We start from the raw sequence: 24,281 nt of genomic DNA, 5'->3' as shown, positions 1-24,281 counted from the left end.
GTCTCGGTCCAGATGAGTATGTATTATTCACTTGGTCAGGGCTAAAGTGTTCCTTACAAATAACGCTATGAACACCAGGTGTAGAGTTCTTCCTCTTAACTGGCTTCGTCCACAAGGTCCAATTGTCTGGGTTCTTAGGGAATCTACATTAATCCATATTTTAAAACAATGACATTTTCTCCATGAAAAAAGAAAAAAAAGAACCAAACATACGTGTCAATGTTTGATACATACTAGCCTACGAGAAGAAAAACTTACCAATGAGAAGCAATGTCATTTTTTTTTGTTTCTGTTTCTTCTATTGTTGCAACCACACATACCAAGACCTATGATAAACAAGGGTTCCAATAGCCAACTTGTCACAGGTAACTTACTGGGTGAATATAAACTTATGACTAACAACTAGCTCACCGGGCGAGTTGGCCGTGCGCGTAGAGGCGCGCGGCTGTGAGCTTGCATCCGGGAGATAGTAGGTTCGAATCCCACTATCGGCAGCCCTGAAAATGGTTTTCCGTGGTTTCCCATTTTCACACCAGGCAAATGCTGGGGCTGTACCTTAATTAAGGCCACGGCCGCTTCCTTCCAACTCCTAGGCCTTTCCTATCCCATCGTCGCCATAAGACCTATCTGTGTCGGTGCGACGTAAAGCCCCTAGCAAAAAAAAAAAAAAAAAAAAAAAAAAACAACTAGCTCACACTGCTCCCCAGCTGGCTGTGGTGCCAAACAATATGGCTGCCACTTTCAAGCAGTGGTCCCGTTTGGCTTGGCTAAGGGCCACTCCATTACTCTTCTCACCTACCTGGTTGTATCAAATGCTGGTGCAGGGGGATAAACCCTCACCCTATGTCCTTTGTCATTTAAGCCTACCTGGTTGATTAGGAACTGTTTGAGAGTCGTCATCAGACTCGGAGAGAGTCTGTTGTGGTGGGTCATTAGGTCTAGATGTGCCTGGTAGGGTTAGCACATTTGGATTGTCTACATCGCTACTTGACGCATCACTATAGTCATGGGTATCTAAATTAGGGTCATATCATTCCACTTCCAGAAGAAAAGTTGTCTAATGATAAATCATCTGGAAAATCTTCTCCCAAGCTTCTCCAATGCTTCTCTAATTGCACTTGAACCACTTAGCTTACTCATGTTTATATTGTAATAATCACACTAAAATAAACCAATTAAAATAGAGAAAATCAGCCACACAATTATCACAGACAATAACCTTCATACACTCGAAGCAACTGCACAGTTTGAGCAGACATAAACAAAGACCAGTTCACGGCTGACAAGATCGCCGCTTACTGCTTTCCTTCCCCAACCAAAGACCAACTTACACTGCCACTGCCTACCAGGTAGAGAATTTCATTTCACAGCGAGAATATTTGTAAAATCGATTTTTATACCGATTGGACGAGTTGTTATATGGATTTACGAATCGTCTCACTGCGAGACGATAGCACTTGAGCCGGGATCCGAATTGTCTCATAGCGAGACGATAACACTTGGAGGGTTAATTAAGGCCATGGCCTCTTCCATCCCACTCCTACCCCATCGTTGCCATAAAACCTGTCTGTGTCAATGCAGTGTATATCAAATAGTAAAAAAATGTCCGACGTGTTGGCTGAATGGTCAGCATACTGGCCTTCGGTTCAGAGGGTCCGGGGTTCGATTCCCGGCCGGGTCGGGGATTTTAACCTTAATTGGTTAATTCCAATGGCCCGGGGGCTGGGTGTTTGTGCTGTCCCAAACATCCCTGCAACTCACACACCACACATAACACTATCCTCCACCACAATAACACGCAGTTACCTACACATGGCAGATGCCGCCCACCCTCATCGGAGGGTCTGCCGTACAAGGGCTGCACTCGGCTAGAAATAGCCACACAAAATTATTAAAGTAAAAAAATGTAATAACAATGTTTTAATTTTGAATAATTTGTTATCGAAAATAATTTCATTTGAGAAATTTGCGCCCGGATACTTGATAACTTTACCTTTCTCCAATTTTCCAAGGATGCAATTGATTTTCCATAAGGTAAGGTGAGAGAACTATTCAAAAGAGTACTATCTCTAATGATAATAATGTTACATTTCAAAGGATTGACTTTGAAACCTCCTAAAACCAAGCTGTAATGGCAAGATTAATAAGCTTCTGAGTCAATGCTTTATCTCTTCCATTAACCGCAGTATCATCATCAAAGGCTGTAGCTTATGTGCCTTCTAAGTCAGGATGGATTATGAAACCTAGTTCTTGTGCTATTTGCGGTTTAGTTAACTCCTTAATTGTATCATCATTGGTGAGATTAAAGAGAGTAGGAGATAAAGGTGAGCCTTGTGCTAGTCCTTTCTGGAGTGAAATATGTCCTGATTTGTTGTTCCTAGATTTGACCTGAATACTATTACCTCTTATAAGATCTGACAAATTAGGAGGCATATCAGTTCGGAGCAAACCTCCTGTAATGCACTCATGACCCATATTATCATTTAGGCTTCAGAATCATTCAGAGAAATGATACAGTCTCTTGTGTCATGCTTTGCAATTTGTAGACAAGTATTAACAAGGGAGATGTTAATGTAAATACCAGGAATCAAAACAAAACCATGCTAGTTAGGTGAAAAACCGAGGAATTTTCGCAGCTGCCTATCCGAAAATCTTTCAGTTATTCTCCTAATAATTGAAAATGTGGTTAATAGTCTCCATTTTGATATATCATCTCTATTCTCACCCTTGTACATCAAAATTGTGCAAGCTGTCTTCAGGCTTTGGGGACATCTACCGAACTTGAGCATTGCGTTTGTAATCAAGGTTAAAATTTAGAGGATTTGAGATACAAGGCGACTAAGAAATCAGCAAAACAGATTGTGGCTAAAGCTAAACAGGGGGCTATGTAAGGATTCTGTACTTCACGTGCCCCTTAAAATGTGGGAACGCGTCATTATAAATTGCATGAGGAATATTGCAATCATCCATCAAAACCAGTGTGTGTTCGTATCTGGTGTGTCAACTAGTGATGATTTTCAGACTTTCCAGATATTGATAGAGGAACACTGTGTACTTTATAAGTATCTCCACATGCTGTTCATTGATCTGGAAAAGGTGTTTGATCGTGTCCCAAGGAAGATCTACTGAGCTGTATTGCGACATCAAAACGTTCCTGAGTAGTATGTGAGAATGATCCGAGATATGTATGTCCGTCCCTCTATGAAAGTGCAATCTAGTTCAAGTATCTCTGGAAGTTTCCCTGTTGACGTTGGTGTACATCAGGGTTTAGCCATGTGCCCAATTCTATTCAATACTGTCATTAACTATCTGACAGAGCAGCCGATTTCAGAAACCCCCTGGAATCTTTTATACATGGACGACTTGTGCTAGTTGGTAAAACACGTGAAGAGGTTGGAGGTACTCTGAACTTTGGAGAGAAACATTGGAGACAAAAGTACTCAGAATTAGTTGTAGAAAGACGGAGAATATGTTTGTTCTGTAACTTCGCCAAGCCAGGAGTTCAAGATTCACTTAACACAGTCTGTCTAGCGGTGAACCACTGGTAATTATGGACATATTTAAGTACTTGGGCCATTGATACCACAGTCGATGGTGGGATGAAGCACTGCATCAATGTTGGTTGGGCGAATGGCGTTTGCTGACAGGTGTCTCGTGTGACAGGCAGATGCCTATAAAGCTGAAAGGCATTATATATGACGGTCTTCATACCTGCCCTCAGTTATGGCTCTGAATGTTGTGGGAGGCAAAGAAGCACGATCAGCAAATGCAAGTTGCAGAGATGCAGATGCTGCAATGGTCAGCGTGTGTGACTCTGTCTGACTCATTGCGCAGTGAGCATGTGCCTCTATCAGTGGTGAGAAACTGGAGAGGCTTCAGTTGTGCTGGTACAGGCACGTACAACATCGAGGTAAAGATCATCACGTACAGTGAGCTTGTATCATTGAGGAACCAAGGAGAGGACCAGGACATCTTAGAGCAATGTGGTGGCAAGTAGCTGAAAAGTCTTTGAAGAGAAACAGCATTCCAGTGGTGCAGATATCAAACTGAAGGGAATATACTCTGAGGATCACAAGTCCTGACCGTAAGTGATACTTGGGAGTGTCCTTTAGGGGAACATAGAAGGCCAGGAAGTAGTGGTGGTGGTACAAACTTGTAACAGAGGACTAAGTGATGTTACAATTTATTATATTTTTCATATGATGTATTTTCCTTAAAAAAGGTGAAATGCACTTAAAAAATTTCAAGAAATTAAAAGTTTCCTGGAAATTATATCAAATACAAACCAAACCCTATGGTGCAACAGCCATGAAAGGCTATGGCCTACCAAGCGACCGGTGCTCAGCCTGAAGGCTGCAGATTACGAGGTGTTGTGTGGTCAGCACGATGAATACTCTCGGCCGTTATTCTGGCTTTCTAGACTGGGGCCACCATCTCACTGTCAGATAGCTCCTCATTTGTAATCACGTAGGCTGAGTGGACCTCAAACCAGCACTCAGATCCAGGTAAAAATTCCTGTTCTGGCTGGGAATCGAATTCGGGGCCTCCAGGTCAGAGGCAGGCATGCTATCCCTACACTGTGGAGCCGGCTTGGAAATTATACTTGGTTATCTTAAAGGCTTTTAAAGTTTTTCCTTTTAAATGAAAGTCTTTTATTGCCCATATTGTTTGCTTGGGGTATTTCCTTTAAAGATCTTTCAGTCTCCTAGTTAGGATATTGTTTTGGAAAGTGGTTAACAAAATTGAATTGTTTAACAGAATGAGTCAATTGATGGAATTACCGATTCTCTTGAGAAACCTTTTCAGTTTGGCCTTTTTTTTCCCCTGCAATCTAGAGATACAGCATTTTTTCTTTGGTGGGTTGGTCTAGAAATCTATAAAATGATTATTACAAGGAACATAGCCAGCCAAATAGCTTAGGTCTTGTACAGAGCATTCAGACTTTAGCATTGAAGGAATAAAAGGTAATCTTCTGAAACAAGATCTGTCATCTCTTCTTCCCCCTATAATTGTGGAGAGTACTTCCATACCAAGACATAAATCTGCAAAAAAAGTGAGATTTAAGGCACTCACATTATCTATTGTGTATTATGTATTGTTCAAGGACAAAACTAATCATTTCTCTCCATGATTGTAAGCTGTGAAAGATCCTTTGAATTTCACCGATAAAGGATGACTGTAAGTATGTCCATTTGCTCTTATATATGAACTTTTTTTCTTGACTTTCCTGATTTTTTTCAGTGTTTACTTCCGTCTTCCTACCTTCTTGCACATAGAGATTCTCAAGTTGGACATCAGATGGGGCTTATGTCTAGGAAAGCACTTAGCTGTTACATAACTGCTCCTTCTTTTCTTTTTTTTTGTTCCATTATAATGTCTTGCCTATCTCTTCTTCCTTTACCTCATAGCAGCATCAATGTTTGTTCAACGGTCACCATCATTCTTACTCCATCCTCTCTGGAGAAAGGCTGCAGCCAAAAATTTGGACTCGGGAATTTCCTTTATGTGCATTCCACATTACATAGTAAATCCTTGCTCTCCATGTAATTTTTTGTGTATTTTGTAATTCCATTTAATAGTTTCTTCCTGTTGTTCAGATCATCCCTTACTCCATGTGTAAACAGCTCTCAACTTTTCTACTTTTCATCAGCAACCACGTTATTACGGTATTTCTCCATATCCAAGACAACATTTTTTTCTCAGCATTTTACGTGAAAAATCACAGGTTGTCTTGTATTTGCGATGTAACAGTAATGAACACCGCTGTTAGCTACAACGGTAACCACGCTGGTCCCCTCCCGCGCTTAAGACTTGAATTTCATTGTCCGCGTCTTTATTATACATCCCTAGTCGTGGTAGTAAATTGTACAGCGTTTCTGTGTAACGTTGCTGGTTCTCGGACAATAGTGAAAACAGAATGACATTCTACTAGCCTCTACAAAAACGTTTCTCAGATCCACAGAATGGCATCAAAACATTAGGCCTACTCTCTTGAGCTAATTGCAAGGTCGAAGTTAATGTACCATACTTCCGAGCCCCAGTTGCGCAGGAAATGTCATTTGAATAAAAAAGGATGCCACTCTTAGAATTCTTAGAAAGGCCACGATTACTCGGTGACAGAGTTATAACTCATCTACTATACCTGACGCTTAGTACGCTTTATAGACAGCAGAAATATTTTTGCAAATTTTCAAAAATATTCAAATTTTCAGTGGGTTCTTGTTGATATTATGATGCCAGTTTTAAGTTAATGATAATTAAACATGCAGAAATGAAGAATAATTGTGTAGCCGCAAGAAAATATGGCATAACTACTGTAAAGCCAGGTTCGGCGTTAATGTGAAGCCAAAGGTAGCTTAAAAAGTTCATTCGGTGGACCGCAACAAGGACGCTTTACAGAAGTTGGAGATGAAATAGCGAGATATGTGCATGAAGAATGGAAAGGCAGAATGGCCATATTATGGTGCACAAATACATTGCTAGCTGCTGAAGCCGACCGTATTTTCAATACAGACCAGTTATGAAGTTTTTAACATTAAATAAATTAACTAAGATAGTAAGCGAGGCATGCGTCTAGCGGCAGTCAGTTGTACCTGACGCTTAGTAAGAGTTTTATAGACAACAGGAATACTTTCATGATGGATAGTCATATTGTAAAGATATGTGGAACAAGTATTACCGGCAAATTTTCAACGGATTCTCTTGATATTATGATGCCAATTTTAAATTAATGGTTATTAAACGCACCAAAATAAAGAATAATTGTGCAGCCACAAGAAAATACGGCATAACTAAAGCCATGTTTGGGGTTGGCGTGAAGACAAAGGTAGTAAAAACATGCGTACTATACAGGAAAGGCATTGGGTGTCCCGCAACAGGGGCGCTTTAAAGAAGTCGAACATGAAATTTTTGAGGTATGTGCACGAAAAATGCAAGGTCAGAATAGCCATAACACAAGATGCAATATGAATGTGGGCTCGCGAATAGGAATTCCGTGAACTTTGCCTGTATCAGATACCTCTAATGAAAACGATTACGGAAGTAGGTGGGATTTACATGATCTTGTGTTTATTTATTTTCTCAAATTAAATTTGAAATTTGTTATAAATAAAAATATTTCACAAATCACTTTTTAAACCTGATTTAATTTTTGTGAAGAAGACCCACATTCAGGGTTGTCTTGGATTCTGAGAAATATGGCACTTACTTATTCTTCTTGTTTCAGTTTTTCTTCAGGGCACCACCTCCTACTGTCTTTAGTCTGTTCTTCAGAATGTCAATTTTTTTTCCTGCTAATTTTTTCTTTTTCACTGTGTCATTCCTCTATGAATCGTGATGTGCCCTATCTTCCCTTTTCTACTGTCCATCTATATATTCTCTGTCATAAAAGATTTCCATCCTCATCAAATTCTAATATGATATTAGTTGTTTTGGTTCCTTCACAAAATCTCAGCCCCCACCCCCTGCCCCCTCACTTTGCATCTTCCTTTTTTACACCCCGTTATTCTCCTGATCTTCCTTCCTACAAGTAATATTTGTGTCAACATGTGGTATAAGACCATGTTTTGTCATTGTTATTGATACCTTCATGTAAGTTTTTAATGATTGCTTTTTCCTTCCTATATTCTTTACGATTGCAGTTGCAATTTTCACTAAACGATGTACTGTGTGCGTATGTACTTTTCTAATAGATCTCAGGCTGCTACACCGCACAAATATAAGAAAGGGGATGTTGTATCTACTCCAAGTGGTATTCGGAAGAAATTCAATGGTAAGCAATGGCGAAGACTCTGTTCTAAAGATGGTTGCACCAAAGAGTCTCAGCGTAGAGGTTATTGTTCACGTCATCTGAGCTTAAAAGGAAGCAGCTTGCGTGCTGGGCCTGCTAACTTTCCAAGGTAACTATATTTAAAGATATTTGTAATTAATTATGTTAGGGAAATGGATTGTGTGTGTTTGTTGTTGAACTTGCCATTGATGGGTAATAACTCAGAAATTTATATGTTCAACTGGTTTTGAAATGGAGAATTAGTTGCCCAATTCAAATATTCATTACTAATAGAAGATAATTATTGTAAATATCCCTATGTAGCAATTACATGAAAACTTCAGTTTGAAGATATTTACTTCCTGAACAAATTATCCTATCCCATGTTAATTTGACATTTATACTGACTAACTCTCTGGTATGTATGTTTTATTTCAGTACTGCTTTTATGAACATTAATTAATATTTAAGACAGTGATACATCATCCAGTGTTTTTGTCCATGTCAGAGAAGCAGCACCAGTTGTGTAAAACAAAATTATAAAAAAATAGTCTGCCTCCTTGGTTAAATGGTCACCGTGGTGGCCTTCAGTTCAGAGGGCCCTGGGTGCAATTCTTGGCTGTGTCAGGAATTTTAACTTTGGTTAATACCTCTAGCTTGGGGGCTGAGTATTTTATCCATTTAATACACATCTTCACAGGGCTAAGTCTATTTATTTATTTATTTAATTAATTAATTAATTAATTTATTTATTTATTTACTTACATATTTATTTATTTATTTATTTATTTATTTATTTATTTATTTATTTATTTCGCTTGATGCAGGTCTTTCTATTTGATGCCCATGCGACTTGCACATCTGAATGTATGATTATGATGATGAAGTAGGGAAAGGATTAATGCCCTCATAGAAAGTGCTGATGCCAGGTACAGTAAAACCTCATTAAGACGTTTCGCCAGGGGCAACAAAAAAAGAACATGTTAAGCGTGAAAACGTACTACTGCATATATATATGAAAAACTATCCAACAGGGATATGGAAACACTAGGTACGATTTTTCCGACATGAGGGCATTTTATAAGAGCTATTCAACAAGAAACAAGCCAGAGGCTATAAAATGAAAACCTGTACTGTTCTTTCAAAAGTATTGTCCAGCACTGTTGAGGCACTTGTTCCACTGTAGCATAAGGCGGTGAATAGCCATCTGGTAAAATTCCTGCCCTCTGCAGACTTATTCGCTTTGACTCTGGTTCGAAGTGATGTCACCATGTCTCGTCTCCAGGGACCACTTGTGACAGGAACTCGTCCTCTTTCTTGGCATAGCGCAATTGATGTTGAAGAGAGAGATCCATTTGACATGCTTCCTGTGATGGCGTGAACACTTCTGACGCGTACTCCGATCTCTGCGACAATGGCTGCTAACGCAACTCGCCGGTCTTGCATAATGAGAGCATCTACCTGCTAGACAGTGGCATTGGTAATGTGGTGTGCCGTTCCAGACCATGCAACATCGGCCAATGACATCCGTCCTTCCCTGAATCGCTTGTGCTATACCTTGACACTTGCAACCGACATGCAGAATTCTCCGTACACTTGTGCCATTCTTTGATGAATTTTCGTTCTACTCACTTCTTCTGCTGTTGGGAAATGCTCTACACCCCTTTGCTCTTTTCATGAAGCCTCCACTTCACTGTTGTCAGCACGACTGGGTGCAGTGGATGGTCAATGGGTGCGCATGCTCGCTCTGTTGTCGCATGATGTGCACCCATATCCCTCCAGTGGCAAGTTTATAACCTCAGTGCTCTTATAGGGACTGCACCTTCTTCTGCAGGCAATTGCATTACGATCCTTTCAGCGGTCGTCATTTTATAGCCTCTGGCTCTTTTCTTTTTGAATGGCCCTTGTACGTCTTGTATCTGTGGGTACAGTGAAATATGTATCTACCATTTCTAAATATGAGAGGAAAGTATTAAACCATGTGAAAAACATGAGAGAACAAATATTAAAACCTTTTCCGTGGGGGCTTATAAGATAACAAGTGCACTGAAAAGTGTGAAAAACACCAAACAAAAATTATGAAAACCTGTGCACGGGGGCCAATAAAAACAGTAAAGTATTATTCCAGATCACATTCTTTCTAACACAAATGTTAGTAGAAACCTGTTATTTCAGAGCATTGGGTTATTAAACATTTTTCTCGGGTCACACTTGTAGACAGTGAATTGGAAGTTACACTCGATCATGTGCGACCGGGAGGAATGACTTTAGCTGCCATTTTGAACACAGATTGACCCTGCTCGAGTGATCGAGTCGAAACTCGAAGATCTGAGTTCAACATTCGCGACCTCTGCACGGTTTAAGATGTGGACCCTTGTCCACTTTCTGGCAGATTAATTTTGTCTTCATTAGTAAGGAATTGAACAACGTTTTCTGTATCCATAACTAGGCTATGACAGGACAAATATACACCATGCTAGTCAATTTCACACGATTATGTTTCTAATCCAGATAGAGGCTGCCGTATCATGCAACAAATATTTGCTACACTTCACTGTAGAGTACTCAAGTTAGAAAGGAGAATAGTGAGAACCGGTTTAAACAAAAATTATCAAGTAAACATAGTCTGGAGGCTAGCTTCCAATGAAAGGTTATAAAGAAATAGAACCTGTAACTAGCACAATGAAAAAGAAACAAATATCATTCTTAGGGCATCTGATACGATCACCAGAAAATAGAATCAGTAGAATAATTATGGAAGAGTAAGAATAGGAATAATATTAGATGGATCACAGTCCGGCTCCGTGGCTAAATGGTTGGCGTGCTGGCCTTTGGTCACTAGACTACAGACGAAAATCAACAAGCAGAGAATAGGAAGAGTGAATCCAGTAGCACAAAGAAAATTACGTTCAGAAAGAGCGAAACAGTATTGGGCTGACAAAAAGAAGACAAACCTCCATAAATCTGATTAAAGTAGTCCTATGTTGGCTAAAAAAATAAAGTAATATTATACTACTACTACTACTACTGCTACTACTACTACTACTGCTGCTGCTGCTGCTACTACGACTATTACTACTACTACTACTACTACTACTACTACTACTACTACTAACAATAATTCCATCATGGATCAAGATATTTATTACTTGTAATAACACTTTACTGTACCGCTCAACACAAAATAAACTTCTAACTTCTGATTGGAATGCAAAGTACAAGCTCAAATAGGCTCACTGTGTTATTCAGCAATCTTGCTGCTGACCGGCAGCCAAACTGAACATTTCTGAGGCTAACAGCTTGCTCCCCGAAGGTGCAACTTATCCTGTGAAGTTCAAGAATTTAAGGTCTTTTTCCGTAATCACACAACTGTGTGCAATGGCTCTTACCCAAGCCGGAAATCATGTTTCTTTCATAAGGGATGACAAATAACATATTCAGTTTTCAGGGCTAGGAGTAATGTGATCATACTAAGAAGTAATAGCGAAAATTTGTGATGCGATAAATGAGGTATTTTTATATACATTAAATACAATGAGAATCAGACTTTGAATTTATGACCATATGACCTTGCCGCAGTGGGGAAGCTTGCGTGTCCCAATGCAGCAGATAGCCGAGCCGCAGGTGCAACCATATTGGATGGGTATCTGTTGAGAGACCAGACTGACGAATGGTTCATCGAAAGGGGGTAGCAGCCTTTCGGAAGTTGCAAGGGTGGCAGTCTAGATGATTGACTGATATGGCCTTGTAATAATACTCAACATGGATTAGCTGTGTTGATACTGCTACACGGCTGAAAGCAACGAGAAACTACAGTCTTAACTAACTCCCAAGGACATGCAGCTCTCTCTGTATGAATGATGTACTGACGATGGCTTCCTCCCGGGTAAAATATTCCGGAGGTAAACTAGTCCCTCATTCAGATCTCCGGGTGGGGACTACACGAGAGGGGGTGCGGCGATCATCAGGAAATGGATACTGACATTCTGCGAGTCAGAGCGTGGAATGTTAGAAGTTTGAATCGTTGTCTTAGGTTAGAGAATCTGAAAAGTGAGATGGATAGACTAAAGTTGGATGTAGTTGGTATAAGTGAAGTACGTTGGCAGGAAGAAGAGTATATTTGGTCAGGCGACTACCGAATTATCAACACAAAATCAAACAGGGGAAATGCAGGCGTCGGTTTAATAATGAATAAGAAAATAGGGCAGCGGATAAGCTAGTGCGACTAGCATAGTGAAAGAATTATTGTCGTCAAGATAGACACCAAACCAATGCTCACCACAATAATGCAGGTCTATATGCCTACTAGTTCAGCAGATGGCGAGGAAATCAAAAGAGTATATGAAGAGAGAGAAGATGTAATACAGTATGTAAAAGGTGACGAGAATCTAATTGTGATGGGAGACTGGAATGCAGTGGTAGGCCAAGGAAGAGAAGGTAATACAGTAGGAGGATTCAGATTTGGACAAAGGAATGAAAGAGGAAGTCGGCTGGTTGAATTCTGCACTGATCATAATTTAGTCCTTGCCAATACTTGGTTCACCGGCGAGTTGGGCGTGCGCGTAGAGGCGCACGGCTGTGAGCTTGCATCCGGGAGATAGTGGGTTTGAATCCCACTGTCGGCAGCCCTGAAGATGGTTTTCCATGGTTTCCCATTTTCACACCAGGCAAATGCTAGGGCTGTACCTTAGTTAAGGCCACGGCCGCTTCCCTCCAATTCCTAGGCCTTTTCTCTCCCATCGTCGCCATAAGACCTATCTGTGTCGGTGCGACGTGAAGCCCCTAGCAAAAAAAAAACTTGGTTCAAACACCACAAACGACGGCTGTATACGTGGACGAGACCTGAAGACACTGGAAGGTATCAAGTAGACTTCATTATGATTAGGCAGAGATTCAGACACCAGGTGTTGTATTGCAAAACTTTCGCAGGAGCAGACCTGGACTCTGACCACAACTTGTTGGTCATGAAATGCCATTTGAAGTTGAAGAAATTGAAGAAAGGAAAGAATGCAAACAGATGGGATCTAGACAAGTTGAAAGAAAAGAGTGTGAGGGATTGTTTCAAGGAGCATGTTGCACAGTGACTAAATGAAAAGGGTGAAGGAAACACAATAGAGGAAGAGTGGATAGTCATGAAAAATGAAGTCAGTAGGGCTGCTAAAGAAATGTTAGGAAGGAAGAAAAGATCAAGTAAGAATCAGTGGATAACTCAGGAGATACTAGACCTGATTGATGAACAACGAAAATACAAGAATGCTAGAAATGAAGACGGCAGAAAAGAATACAGGAAATTAAAGAATGACTTGGATAGAAAGTGCAAGACAGCTAAGGAAGAATGGCTGAAGGAGAAGTGCAAGGATGTCGAAGGTTGTATGATCCTAGGAAAGGTAGATGCTGGATACAACAAAATCAACGAAACCTTTGGAGAAAGGAAATCTAGGTGTATGAATATTAAGAGATCAGATGGAAAGCCACTTCTAGGGAAAGAAGACAGAGCAGAAAGATGGCAGGAGCATATCCAACAGTTGTGTCAAGGTAAAGATATAGATAATTTGGTTCTGGAACATGCAGAGGCTGTTAATGCTGATAAAATGGGAGACCCAATTTTGAGGTCAGAGTTTGACAGAGCTGTGAATGACCTAAATAGGAACAAGGCACCTGGAATTGATGACATTCCCTCTGAATTACTGACTGTCTTAGGAGAAACCAGTATGGCAAGGTTATTCCATTTAGGGTCTGTACTACGACTGTCAGGTAAACAGCCAGATACGTAGGCTGCAGTTTTGCAAACTAGAAGTTAAATATTTTCTTGCATACTACTGAACCGACTTACTCTTGACTGGGGTGTCAATCTCCTTTTCAAGCCCTACTGTTGATGACAATTTTCGTTGAACCCCAAAACTTATTTTTGGAACCACGGTGGACGGCAAATTTTTCTTGCGCCGCGTCGAAGGAAAATTTACCTTGCGCCATGTTTTAAGTCCTGCGGCGTCTTTCTTCTTTTTTTCACGTATGGGAGTCATTCTTTCTTCCAATTAACTACACGCCGGCGTTCAAGAAAATCTCCAGCTAGCTATGCCATACAACTCAGGGATTATCCTATTTCAAACTAAACCGTTGTATTTTTTTTAAAAACGTGAATCCGACTGAGATACGCACCTCAAATATATCCATCATGTTTGCCTGACTAACAGGTCAATAATTCAAAATACGACCAATCTTAAATTCCATTATTTCCATATGAAATTACCTTAAATTATTCTTATAACCTATAAATAATATTAATAAGTTAAATTCTTAAATACTAATTTTATTCGAAATTATGTTTTTTGTATGAAGGATAATATTTAAATGATTCTTATGTACATGTAGGTATCTCATCAAAAATTTAAAAAAATATTGACTTGAAGGTATCACTCTAATTATTGGTTCACATTTCACATTATTAACACAATGCTGTCCGCTCACATATCAATACGTGTTTCCAAGCACGGTGCTCTGCAGCCGATCACGTATAAATACGTGTTTGTGCAAGTCTGCCTTCTGATGCCATCTAACGGTTATTGAGGAACTATTTGGAGATTATCGTTGATGTGCCTAAATGGAAGAAAAACTATGCTTCTTTTAGTACTGGTTTTGCCCGTTTTAGTGCGTCAGTTGCATTTGTTTTTGCCTTCGAATATCTTCCGTGTATCCATCAATGCTAGTAAACAAAAATGGCAGCCCCGGTAAACAAAAACACTGGACTGACTCCTGGTGATATTATACATGAATTATACGCTGATAATTTGTCATATGTTTCCCGTCATTGTGAGGAGAGTGAAGATGAATTGTCTAATGATAATTCTAGAGCTAGTGTCATGCATTTATGTGGAAGTGATGCGTTGAATGACACGTTTATTGCACCATGTGAGCAATGACCTGATGCTTCAGATAGCAAAGATGGTCTAGATGAAAGTACTGTTGATAATATTCTCTCTATTTCTGGCTGTGAGTGGCCTAACAGGATATTATACTGTTTTTGGAGTCTTTCTCGTGGACGCCTGGCGTTAAAATTTCGCCGAGTGAACCTGAAAATATAGGTAGTGATGTCAAGTTGTTCATTTGTAATGATTTGTTGGCGTATATGGTCGAGGAATCAAACAGATATCAGTACCAGAATGAACCGAGATATAAAATCTCACCAAAAACTTTAAAGTGGACAGATATAACTGTGAATGAACCTGAAATTATTAAATTATGATACCCTGCAATAACTCCACGTCTCTGCCAAAACCTTCCGGCCACAAGGGCCAGTTATACATCAGATGGGCCGGACAGCAATGTGTTAATATTTTTCTCAACATCCACAGTCTTATCTACTTCCATAAACAAGTACCTTCCTCAATTTCTCTGCGGAATTGTATTATTTCAGGAAGCTCTCCTGACCTGACGTGGATTACCTCCTACATCTCCTCAGTCTCATATATAAAAAAAATTAAAATGTTCAGTCCACTAAACTACCATAAAATAATTCTATGATTCCTTCTGGCTAATTCAAAATTAACAAACTGTTATATTAAGAATAAACTAACATGAAATTATCTGGGAATAGAACTCTTAAATTCTCCTTAAATATCAAATTCTAACTTGTTATTAACTTTTATCAAGATCTTAAATGATTACATAATATTATGTCCTACATATGTACGTAATTATTGAAAGGTTTGTTCGGCCATGTATTTAAAGAATGCTTCTTTTTGGTGTGTCATCCTAACATTATTTCATTTTTGTGACTGTATCATTAATAACGTAGATGGAGTAAGCAATGTTTCACATGTGTAGCTTTCAATTGCTACCTAGGCTGATATACCAATGAACATAAATAATATATGTATATGTTTGATCATACTTGGACATATTCAAAATATTCCCTAAGAAATATGTAATAATTGTTCAATAAAACCTCAACAAGTTTATGTCTAGGTCAAATTAAGGTCGAAATGCTTTATAAATTCAATCACTGAGTGCTAATGGTCAAGGGCCACCGTAGATTTAACTTCCACACTCGCAAATAGCAATAACATAACAGTATGAAGACACTACCGTCAGTGATTTACTGTTCCCACTTAAGTCATTTTAAATATTGAGTAACATGTAAAATTTTCTTAGAAAATGCCGTCATTATGCTCTACTATAGGTTATCCAGGGTTATTTTTGAGGATCGTACATTATTAGCAATCTGCAAGTTCACTAACCAAATGTCAATAACTCAAATAATAAGACAAGCCATATTACATATCGCTATATGCGTCAAATATATCCTGATCCATAACTGTTTGAAATAAACGGACATCAATTCCTTATTCGTCGTCGTATTAATCATAATTCCACGCCTAATATCTCAATGCATATATTATTTATAACATTCACAAGTCTAACCTCAATATTCCCGACGTATATGAGCTCACCGCGAATATAAACATCATTAACTCTTTTCAAAGTACCGCTCAATTCACTATATTCATTATCTCATCAGAATTCATATTATATGGATCAACAACTATCATTTATATCGACACATACTTCTCTTATCAAAGTATTAAGATATTAAGCCTATATCTATTTACATTAGGTAAAAGTTGACGTCGTATCCGCACGTTAACCTACAATTCAATATACTACATATTCTCGTTTGAAATATCTCATTTCACATTATGTACGGCAATATTCTTTGGAAGAAAACTAAACATTGCAAGCAAAGCACATCATTTGCGAGTGTTATCTTTCCTACACATGGGAGTGTTTATTAGTTTTGGAAGATTACCTAAATCCATCAGTTAAACATCAACATTGGTACATTCGCGCTGAAACTCGATATTGAGATCACCTCTCGAAGATATATCGACCTAGCTCTTGTACAGTCACCATCGACAACTTGATATCAAATGATATACATATAACTACAATTTAAGAAAAGAAATTTGTGAAACTTAACTTAATCCATCTGCGTTTCTGGACTGGGATGGCTGCTTCCTGGTTCTCCTAGGATGTTCTCCGGGTTATCGCTGCATCATGACCGGGCTGCGGCCACGATCCTCGGGTCCATAGGAATGGTTGGCGGGTTACCGTCAGACTCTCGTCCCATCTTCAGTCTAGCCGGTCATCACGTAGCTCTCGAAGACATGCATAAAACACATATTTAAAGACATCATTAGCTTGACAACCATGCTACTTGTATATCTTCCTTAAACTATATTTATGTTGAGCAGAGTAGGTTATGATGTGGCAAACATCAATATTTTAATTTGAATTATCTTAAGAGGTATCTTCAATGTTGCCGTGTCCTCACTAGATACATTAATTGATCGATTTTCGTCTTCAATAATAAATCTTTGATACTCTAGTTTACTCGGAACCTGCGCTCCACTATTTACTTCGTTTATTCTTTTTTTTTTTTTTTTTTTTTTTTTTTTTTTGATACTCTGCTTGGGATTTCCGTTACGACTATGAAAAACATATTGTCATAACTTTATAATGCAATCTGGTTTTACAAAAATTTAGGAAGTATCCCTTTTAAATCTTCTGTTCTAGTTGCATATCAATTCATTCGTAAATCTCTTCCTGGTGACTTCATACGATGTTCATCCATTCCTATTGTTGTTTCTTCCAATTAAAATCTTCATCTAAATCACGGCCATTTGGATTCCACATGTCTGCACTTTCTTCCAAGATATTCATGGCCTATTTAATTCTGCACGTCTGTATATTACAAGTCGTATTTTCTGCCGCATGATTTCCGACACTTTATCACTATTCACGGCAAAACGACGATTTTAATATCGCGATTCTAAATGACCAGGGCAATGAAATGGTACACTACCAACGGATTTTAACGACGGTATTGTAATGCGGAAGATGTAGTAACATTTTTATTGGGTTGGTAATAATGTTACTGAAAATATAGTGAAATTTAGCGAGGTGGTATATGTGTTCCCTGGTGTTTTCGTTTGTTTAGCTCTACTCCTTTGGTAATTGTATTTCTAGAATCCAATATCAGACTCTTATTAAGCTATAATGTGGAAGTTCAGGTCAAAAACAGAATTAGGACTGAAATATACACGTACGAAGAAATGTTAAAATTAATTAACTGTATAATGAAACTGAAACTGTTATAGAAAATAAAAACAATGAAAATGTAACCTGGACGCAAAAGTTAAGATTGAGATTATGTATAGTTTTTTGTCTAGTACTATTTACGAGGATGCGTGTTATGGCGAAAGTAAAGTTTATATTCGTGATTAATGCCACTGATCCAGCATAGGATCATTAATTTTATTATTAATTCAATTTATTGTTTGCTCATTGAATAAGTAGTTAGTTTCTTTCTTTTCAATACAATGTGAGAATAGTAACTGGCAAGTATTTTTCTCCCTTTAGCGTAAATACTTTTGTAGCAAGTTGTTATGAAGTAAAAGAAATATAACCTCCTTAGCATCCTCATTCGACGGACGAATCGCCATGAACAACGTCGTATACCTTAACTCCATTTGTGCGTCGCGGATAGATTTGGAATAGAACCCACGCTTTTGACACGCATTTTAATGATTAGGAAATGTGTACTATCACCTCTAGTACCCTACCGACTATAATTTAGAAGGTAAACTACTGGGACTCGAACCCACGAAAAAGTGCAATGCAGGAAACGATGTTGCCCTAACGACCACGGCTATCCATGAAGCTTCCTATTCACTGCTTGTGTGCTACTGATATAGTCAGTAGCAACAACTTACTAGTTTGGGAAATCTTTAAGAAATCTGTGATAGCTGGACAGGAAGCATGACATACTTCATAAATATATACATATATTATATTGTAACAACTTAATTTCGCACAGTATCATGCAGATGTAGATTCCTCTTGATGTGTAGCCATTTTGATTCTTTACAGTAGCGTCCCCGATAGGACCGAAGTCCCAGATAAGAGCGTTAACAGCCTCTCCAACTTCGGCATAGCTATACTCGAGAATATTTTCCCAGATAGCACATAAACGAAAGTCATAGTACGCGTTTTCAACCGAACTTCCAGATAAATATCCAAACTGCCAAATAAATTTATACCGCACTTTTAACTGGCCGTCGTAGTACAGGCCCTTAGTGTGTAAGATGTATGAGACAGAAGTCCCTTCCGATTTCCAGCAGAATGTTGTTATACCTATTCCCAAGAAAGCCAGTGCTGACAGGTGTGAACACTACTGCACCATCAGTTTAGTATCTCATGCCTGCAAAATTTTAACATGTAATTTTTACAGAAGAATGGAAAAGCAAGTTGAAGCTGAGTTGGGAGAAGGTCAATTCGGCTCCAGAAGAAATGTAGGAACACGTGAAGCTATCCTGACTTTACGTCTGATCTTAGAGGATCGAATCAAGAAGGAGAAGCCCACGTACATGGCATTCGTAGATCTAGAAAAGGCATTCGATAATGTTGATTGGACCAAGTTATTTAATATTCTGAAGGTGATTGGGATCAGATACCGAGAACGAAGAATTATCTACAGTTTGTATAAAAATCAGTCTGCAGTGATAAGAATCGAGGGCTGTGAAAAAGAAGTCTCAATCCAGAAAAGAGTGAGGTAAGGCTGCAGTTTGTCCCCCCTCCTTTTCAATGTTTACATAGAACAGGCAGTAAAGGAAATCAAAGAGGAATTTGGAAAGGGAATCACAATCCAAGGAGAGGAAATCAAAATCTTGAGATTTGCCGATGATGTTATTTTATCTGAGACTGCAGAAGATCTCGAGAAGCTGCTGAATGGTATGGACGAAGTCTTGGGTAACGAGTACAAGATGAAAATAAATAAGTCCAAAACAAAAGTAATGGAGTGCAGTCGAATGAAGGCAGGTGATGCAGGAAATATTAGATTAGGAAATGAAGTCTTAAAGGAAGTAGATGAATATTGTTACTTGGGTAGTAAAATAACTAACGATGGCAGAAGTAAGGAGGACATAAAATGCAGACTAGCACAAGCAAGGAAGAGCTTTCTTAAGAAAAGAAATTTGCTCACTTCAAATGTTGATATAGGAATTAGAAAGATGTTTTTGAAGACTTTCGTGTGGAGCGTGGCATTGTATGGAAGCGAAACATGGACAATAACTAGCTCAGAAAGAAAGAGAATAGAAGCTTTTGAAATGTGGTGTTACAGAAGAATGCTGAAGGCGAGGTGTGGGTAGATCGAATCACGAATGAAGAGATACTGAATCGAATTGGTGAGAGGAGATCGATTTGACAAAATTTGACGAGAAGAGGAGATAGAATTATAGGACACATCTTAAGACACCCAGGACTTGTTCAGTTGGTTGTTGAAGGAAGTGTAGGTTGTAAGAACGGTAGGGGTAGACCAAGGTATGAATATGATAAGCACATTAGAGCATATGTAGGATGCAATGGTTATCTAGAAATGAAAAGGTTAGCACAGGATAGGGTGGCATGGATGGTGCATCAAACCAGTCTATGGACTGATGACTCAAACAAGAACAAGAAGTGGGAAAACTTGTTGATGAGGAGCGAACTAACGAAGTTTCACTGTAATTTGGAAAAGGATAGGAAGAAGAAATACCGTATCTCTGTGGGGGGACTGGAATTAACGTGTTTCTGAAAGGGAAAGCTCAAATTGTATATGGATTGGAAAAATAATAGTGACAGCTGTGTAATTGTTATGGATAAAGAATAGATACCTGTTTTAAACTGTTACTACTATTTGATGGAATTGCCAGGTTTGCATGATATCCATTGTCGGTTATGTAGAATTCTTTGTCAGGGCTTGTTTGGTTACTTTTGTTGAGTGGTCATACTACAAAGTGATTTCTTCGTCATAGAAATGAAGCTGGTCACCAGTACTTGAATCAGCAGACCAAGGTAGATAGTAAAAGTATTCCTCAGCTTTGTTACTATACCACTCTTATGTGACGTGCACTTGAGCACTGCCATGCAAAATGGCGAGTCGGTCTGTACAAAAAGTGCATATCAATGTTTTATTCCTCCAAGTCCGTCGCAGGTTGTGTTCCAAGAATTTAGTGTACTGCCATCCATTTGTTTGCATGACAGCGCTCTAGTGTACTTTACTGAGGCTGTGGTTGAGTTGTGTTGTAGATCAAGCTTGAAGTGCCTACCGTGTATCTTACTCCCCTGATTTAAACTTCTGTGGCTCTGACTTCATCCATAAGATGTATTAGATTCAGAACTATTCCAGCCATTCTTTAGGCAGTAGATGACTTTTTAAAGTGATGTGATAAACAGGTACTGCTGACAACATGTAACCACTTACATATCGCTGCAAAATTGTTGTTGAAAGACAGTAAAATTTTGGAAATAGTTATCCATGCTTTAAAAATAACCTCAATAAGAATGTGACTAGCAGAGTAGCATTGTTGGTTAAGCACTTGTTTCCTCTAGGCACAGTTATTTATGATTATTTTAATGCAAGAGACTCCCCATTGGATTAAAGTAGATCATTATTTTGTAGGATCTAAACTCTTTCTTAGGTTGATGCTCTGCAGAATTTATAATTTTGTCCTTTGCCTGTTTAAACAATGATCACCAATCTTGTAGGCTATCTATTGTTAGTTATTCAAATTCCATATAATTGAGTGTAATTAATTAATTAATTACATTCATTCATTCATTCATTCATTCGATGGCTCCCTTCTGAATTTGTTTTCATGCCGAGCGTTTCCTACATTTCACTACATAACACTCATACATCTAACACCATAAATCAACATTTAATAATGTACGAGGGTTGGAGCATAAGTCATGACAACTTTTTACCGCACAAATTTGGGGTCTACCAGATAAATGGAAATATACATATATGCATGGGAATTTTAAGGTGCTGGAGAAAAATTTTATGGATTCCATGGACAGCTCATCGCACGAACACCTCAATCCTGAACCAACTTCAGATAAAAGTTTGTCTATCATGTAAGGTCTCTCAGCGGATTTTACGCTACTTTGGACATATATTGTGCCGAGATGGTAGTCTTCAAAAGCTGATTGTTGAGGGCAAAGTCCAGGGAACCTGACAACGAGGACGAGTACCAACACGATGGATTGACATGGTGAACGGCCCCCTACAGTGTTCTCTCAGAGCAACCACGTTGAAAGCTTTAGATAGGGAAGAACGGTGGAGTATGTTTCATCGGCTAGAGGGCTGAATATTATGATAGTCACGATGCCTCAGTCATGAGGCAAAACGAAGAAGTTTTTTTTTTTGCTACTTTACGTCGCACCGACACAGATAGGTCTTATGGCGACGATGGGACAGGAAAGGCCTAGGAGTAGGAAGGAAGCGGCCATGGCCTTATTTAAGGTACAGCCCCAGCATTTGCCTGGTGTGAAAATGGGAAATCACGGAAAACCATTTTCAGGGCTGCCGACAGTGGGGTTCGAACCTACTATCTCCCGAATACTGGATACTGGCCGCACTTAAGCGACTGCAGCTATCGAGCTCGGTAGAAGAAGAAGTGGAATGTATAAAATAATGCTGAATAAATTTACCAGGTGTAGAATATAAGGTGAGGAAACTGTTAGCCATGGAATTCTTGTGCTGCATAATAATTATTCTGAAAGAGTACAGTAACTTTTACTTTAAACCCTCAAAAATTAGTCCCCTAGATCGTCCACAACACATTGCTGACAAGGCGAGAGACGTCAAGCAGCAGTTGCCTCATCATGTGTGAATTGTGCAATCCCACGTTTCACAGCATCGGTAATACCTCTCATGTCCCAAACGATCTCCCATACAGTGGTTCTTTCTCTTTGGGGATGAGGTCAAAATTGCACGGAGACTGGTTCAGCGAGTATGATAATTGTTCCAGTACTCTCCATCCCCAGTGCTGAAGTCATACAGCCTCTGCTGTATACTGTCTGGCATTATCATGGAGAAGGATTACATTGTTTCGGCTTGTAACTTAAGTAGTGTCCATCTTCTGTCCACGTCCGTGCACTGGGTAATTACTGCACATGGCATCAGCCCGGACACTAACAGGTCTTCCAGACCGTTGCTTGTTGCTGCTTGTTCCACTTCCGTGCTGAAATGCTGCTTCCCACCCAGCAATGGTTTGGTACAGAAGGGCCTTATACCCTGTAGCTTCCACAAGCTTTCTATAATGTTCTTTGTTGTTGCGATCTTGGCGAATGACCAGTTTAATGTACACACATTGTTCCCACTTCATCATACCCATTCTGCATGGAGCCTGACTCATCACTGCAGTTCCATCGCTCTGTGCGTGGTACAACGCATTGTCATCTTGTGCTGTGCCCATGTACTGTGTATGTCATGCTTTACAGTACATTATGACCATTGTATGGTGGTGCATTGTGTAGATGTGAGGAGAAAAATAGATGCCATGACTTATGCCCCAACCCTCATATGAATTTAATATGCTTGCTCTGAATTTGGTAGGTATTGTATATTCTCTGTGTTTTATGTAAATTTTTTCAGAATTCCCCATTTCATCTGAACTGGCAACATCCTCAGTGTGTCTTTAAAAAAGATTGTTTTACAGGGGTAAAGGTCTAATGCGAGACATGGATGGCGAGGAGACATCCCGAGATTCGGATACTTCTCCTAACTATGGTGATCGACGTGTTGCTGGCCGCTTTGATCAGGAGGAAACAGAGGCAGCTAACATGTTGGGTTAGTTTTAAAACATTACTTCTTCAAAGCCTGTATATTTTATATTGTTTTTGTTCCCACATTTTTATTCCTAGTTTTGCTTGCCTCTCTCACAGTTTGATGTTTTGAAGACCTGCATAGTGTGATGCAGTGCAGCTGTTTTTCTGTCATCTCGTGGTGAGCAGCAGGTGCTGAACTCCAGTCTATAGCCCATATTTATTCTTGTTGAAACAGTTGTCCATTTCGTTACCTCAGTAACATCTCAGTAAATCGAAGGCGATACTGGCTGGAGGAAGCCGTTGTTTCCTCAAATCTTGCTTTCTGATTGAGGAAATATTGGACATCCTCAGCTGCTGCAGGTTTTTCGAGTCTGTTGAAGTGACAATGGCACTCAAGTTCTTTCAGCTTAATGGTAATATTGTTCCCACCAGTTTGTAACAGCAGTCATTCTTGCTGTGTTCATGTTCTTTATATGTAGTTCACCCAGCTTTGCTCCCGTATAGTCTGTCTGAAAACAGATAGTTTCATCTTGAAATTTTGTTACAGAATACTATTGGTCACAATTGTAAGCTCACTGCATTGTGTTTACTATACCTCAATTTTATTTTGTTTTCTGTTCTACTATATTGGGGAAGTACAAAGCATAAAGTACTTAAAATGTATACTTGTTCCAATCGTCTTACGTTTCTTGCCAACTGAATTGCTAATCTTCATAACATTATTAATTATTATTAACAAATACATCGCAATTGAGAAATATCCCAGTGGCAGTGATCACTTACAGTAGTGTGATAATAAAGTAAAGTAAAAACATAATTAAACAGCAACAACAACAACAAAACAACTACAACAAGAGTACAA

General features: G+C 39.1%; 1 protein-coding gene across 1 annotated transcript in view; it reads left to right on the top strand.

The window, feature by feature from the left end:
• cic (Putative transcription factor capicua) overlaps positions 1-24,281 on the top strand; it is a 519,891-nt gene that overhangs the window by 138,188 nt on the left and 357,422 nt on the right. The window contains exons 5-6 of the mRNA XM_067138869.2: positions 7,692-7,898; positions 23,311-23,441. Coding sequence (XP_066994970.2) covers positions 7,692-7,898; positions 23,311-23,441 — 338 coding nt within the window. The remainder of the gene's footprint in view (positions 1-7,691; positions 7,899-23,310; positions 23,442-24,281) is intronic.

The sequence above is a fragment of the Anabrus simplex genome, chromosome 1 (genome assembly GCF_040414725.1).
Source record: "Anabrus simplex isolate iqAnaSimp1 chromosome 1, ASM4041472v1, whole genome shotgun sequence".
Taxonomy (NCBI): domain Eukaryota; kingdom Metazoa; phylum Arthropoda; class Insecta; order Orthoptera; family Tettigoniidae; genus Anabrus; species Anabrus simplex.
This window is presented reverse-complemented; position numbering and strand designations above follow the sequence as displayed.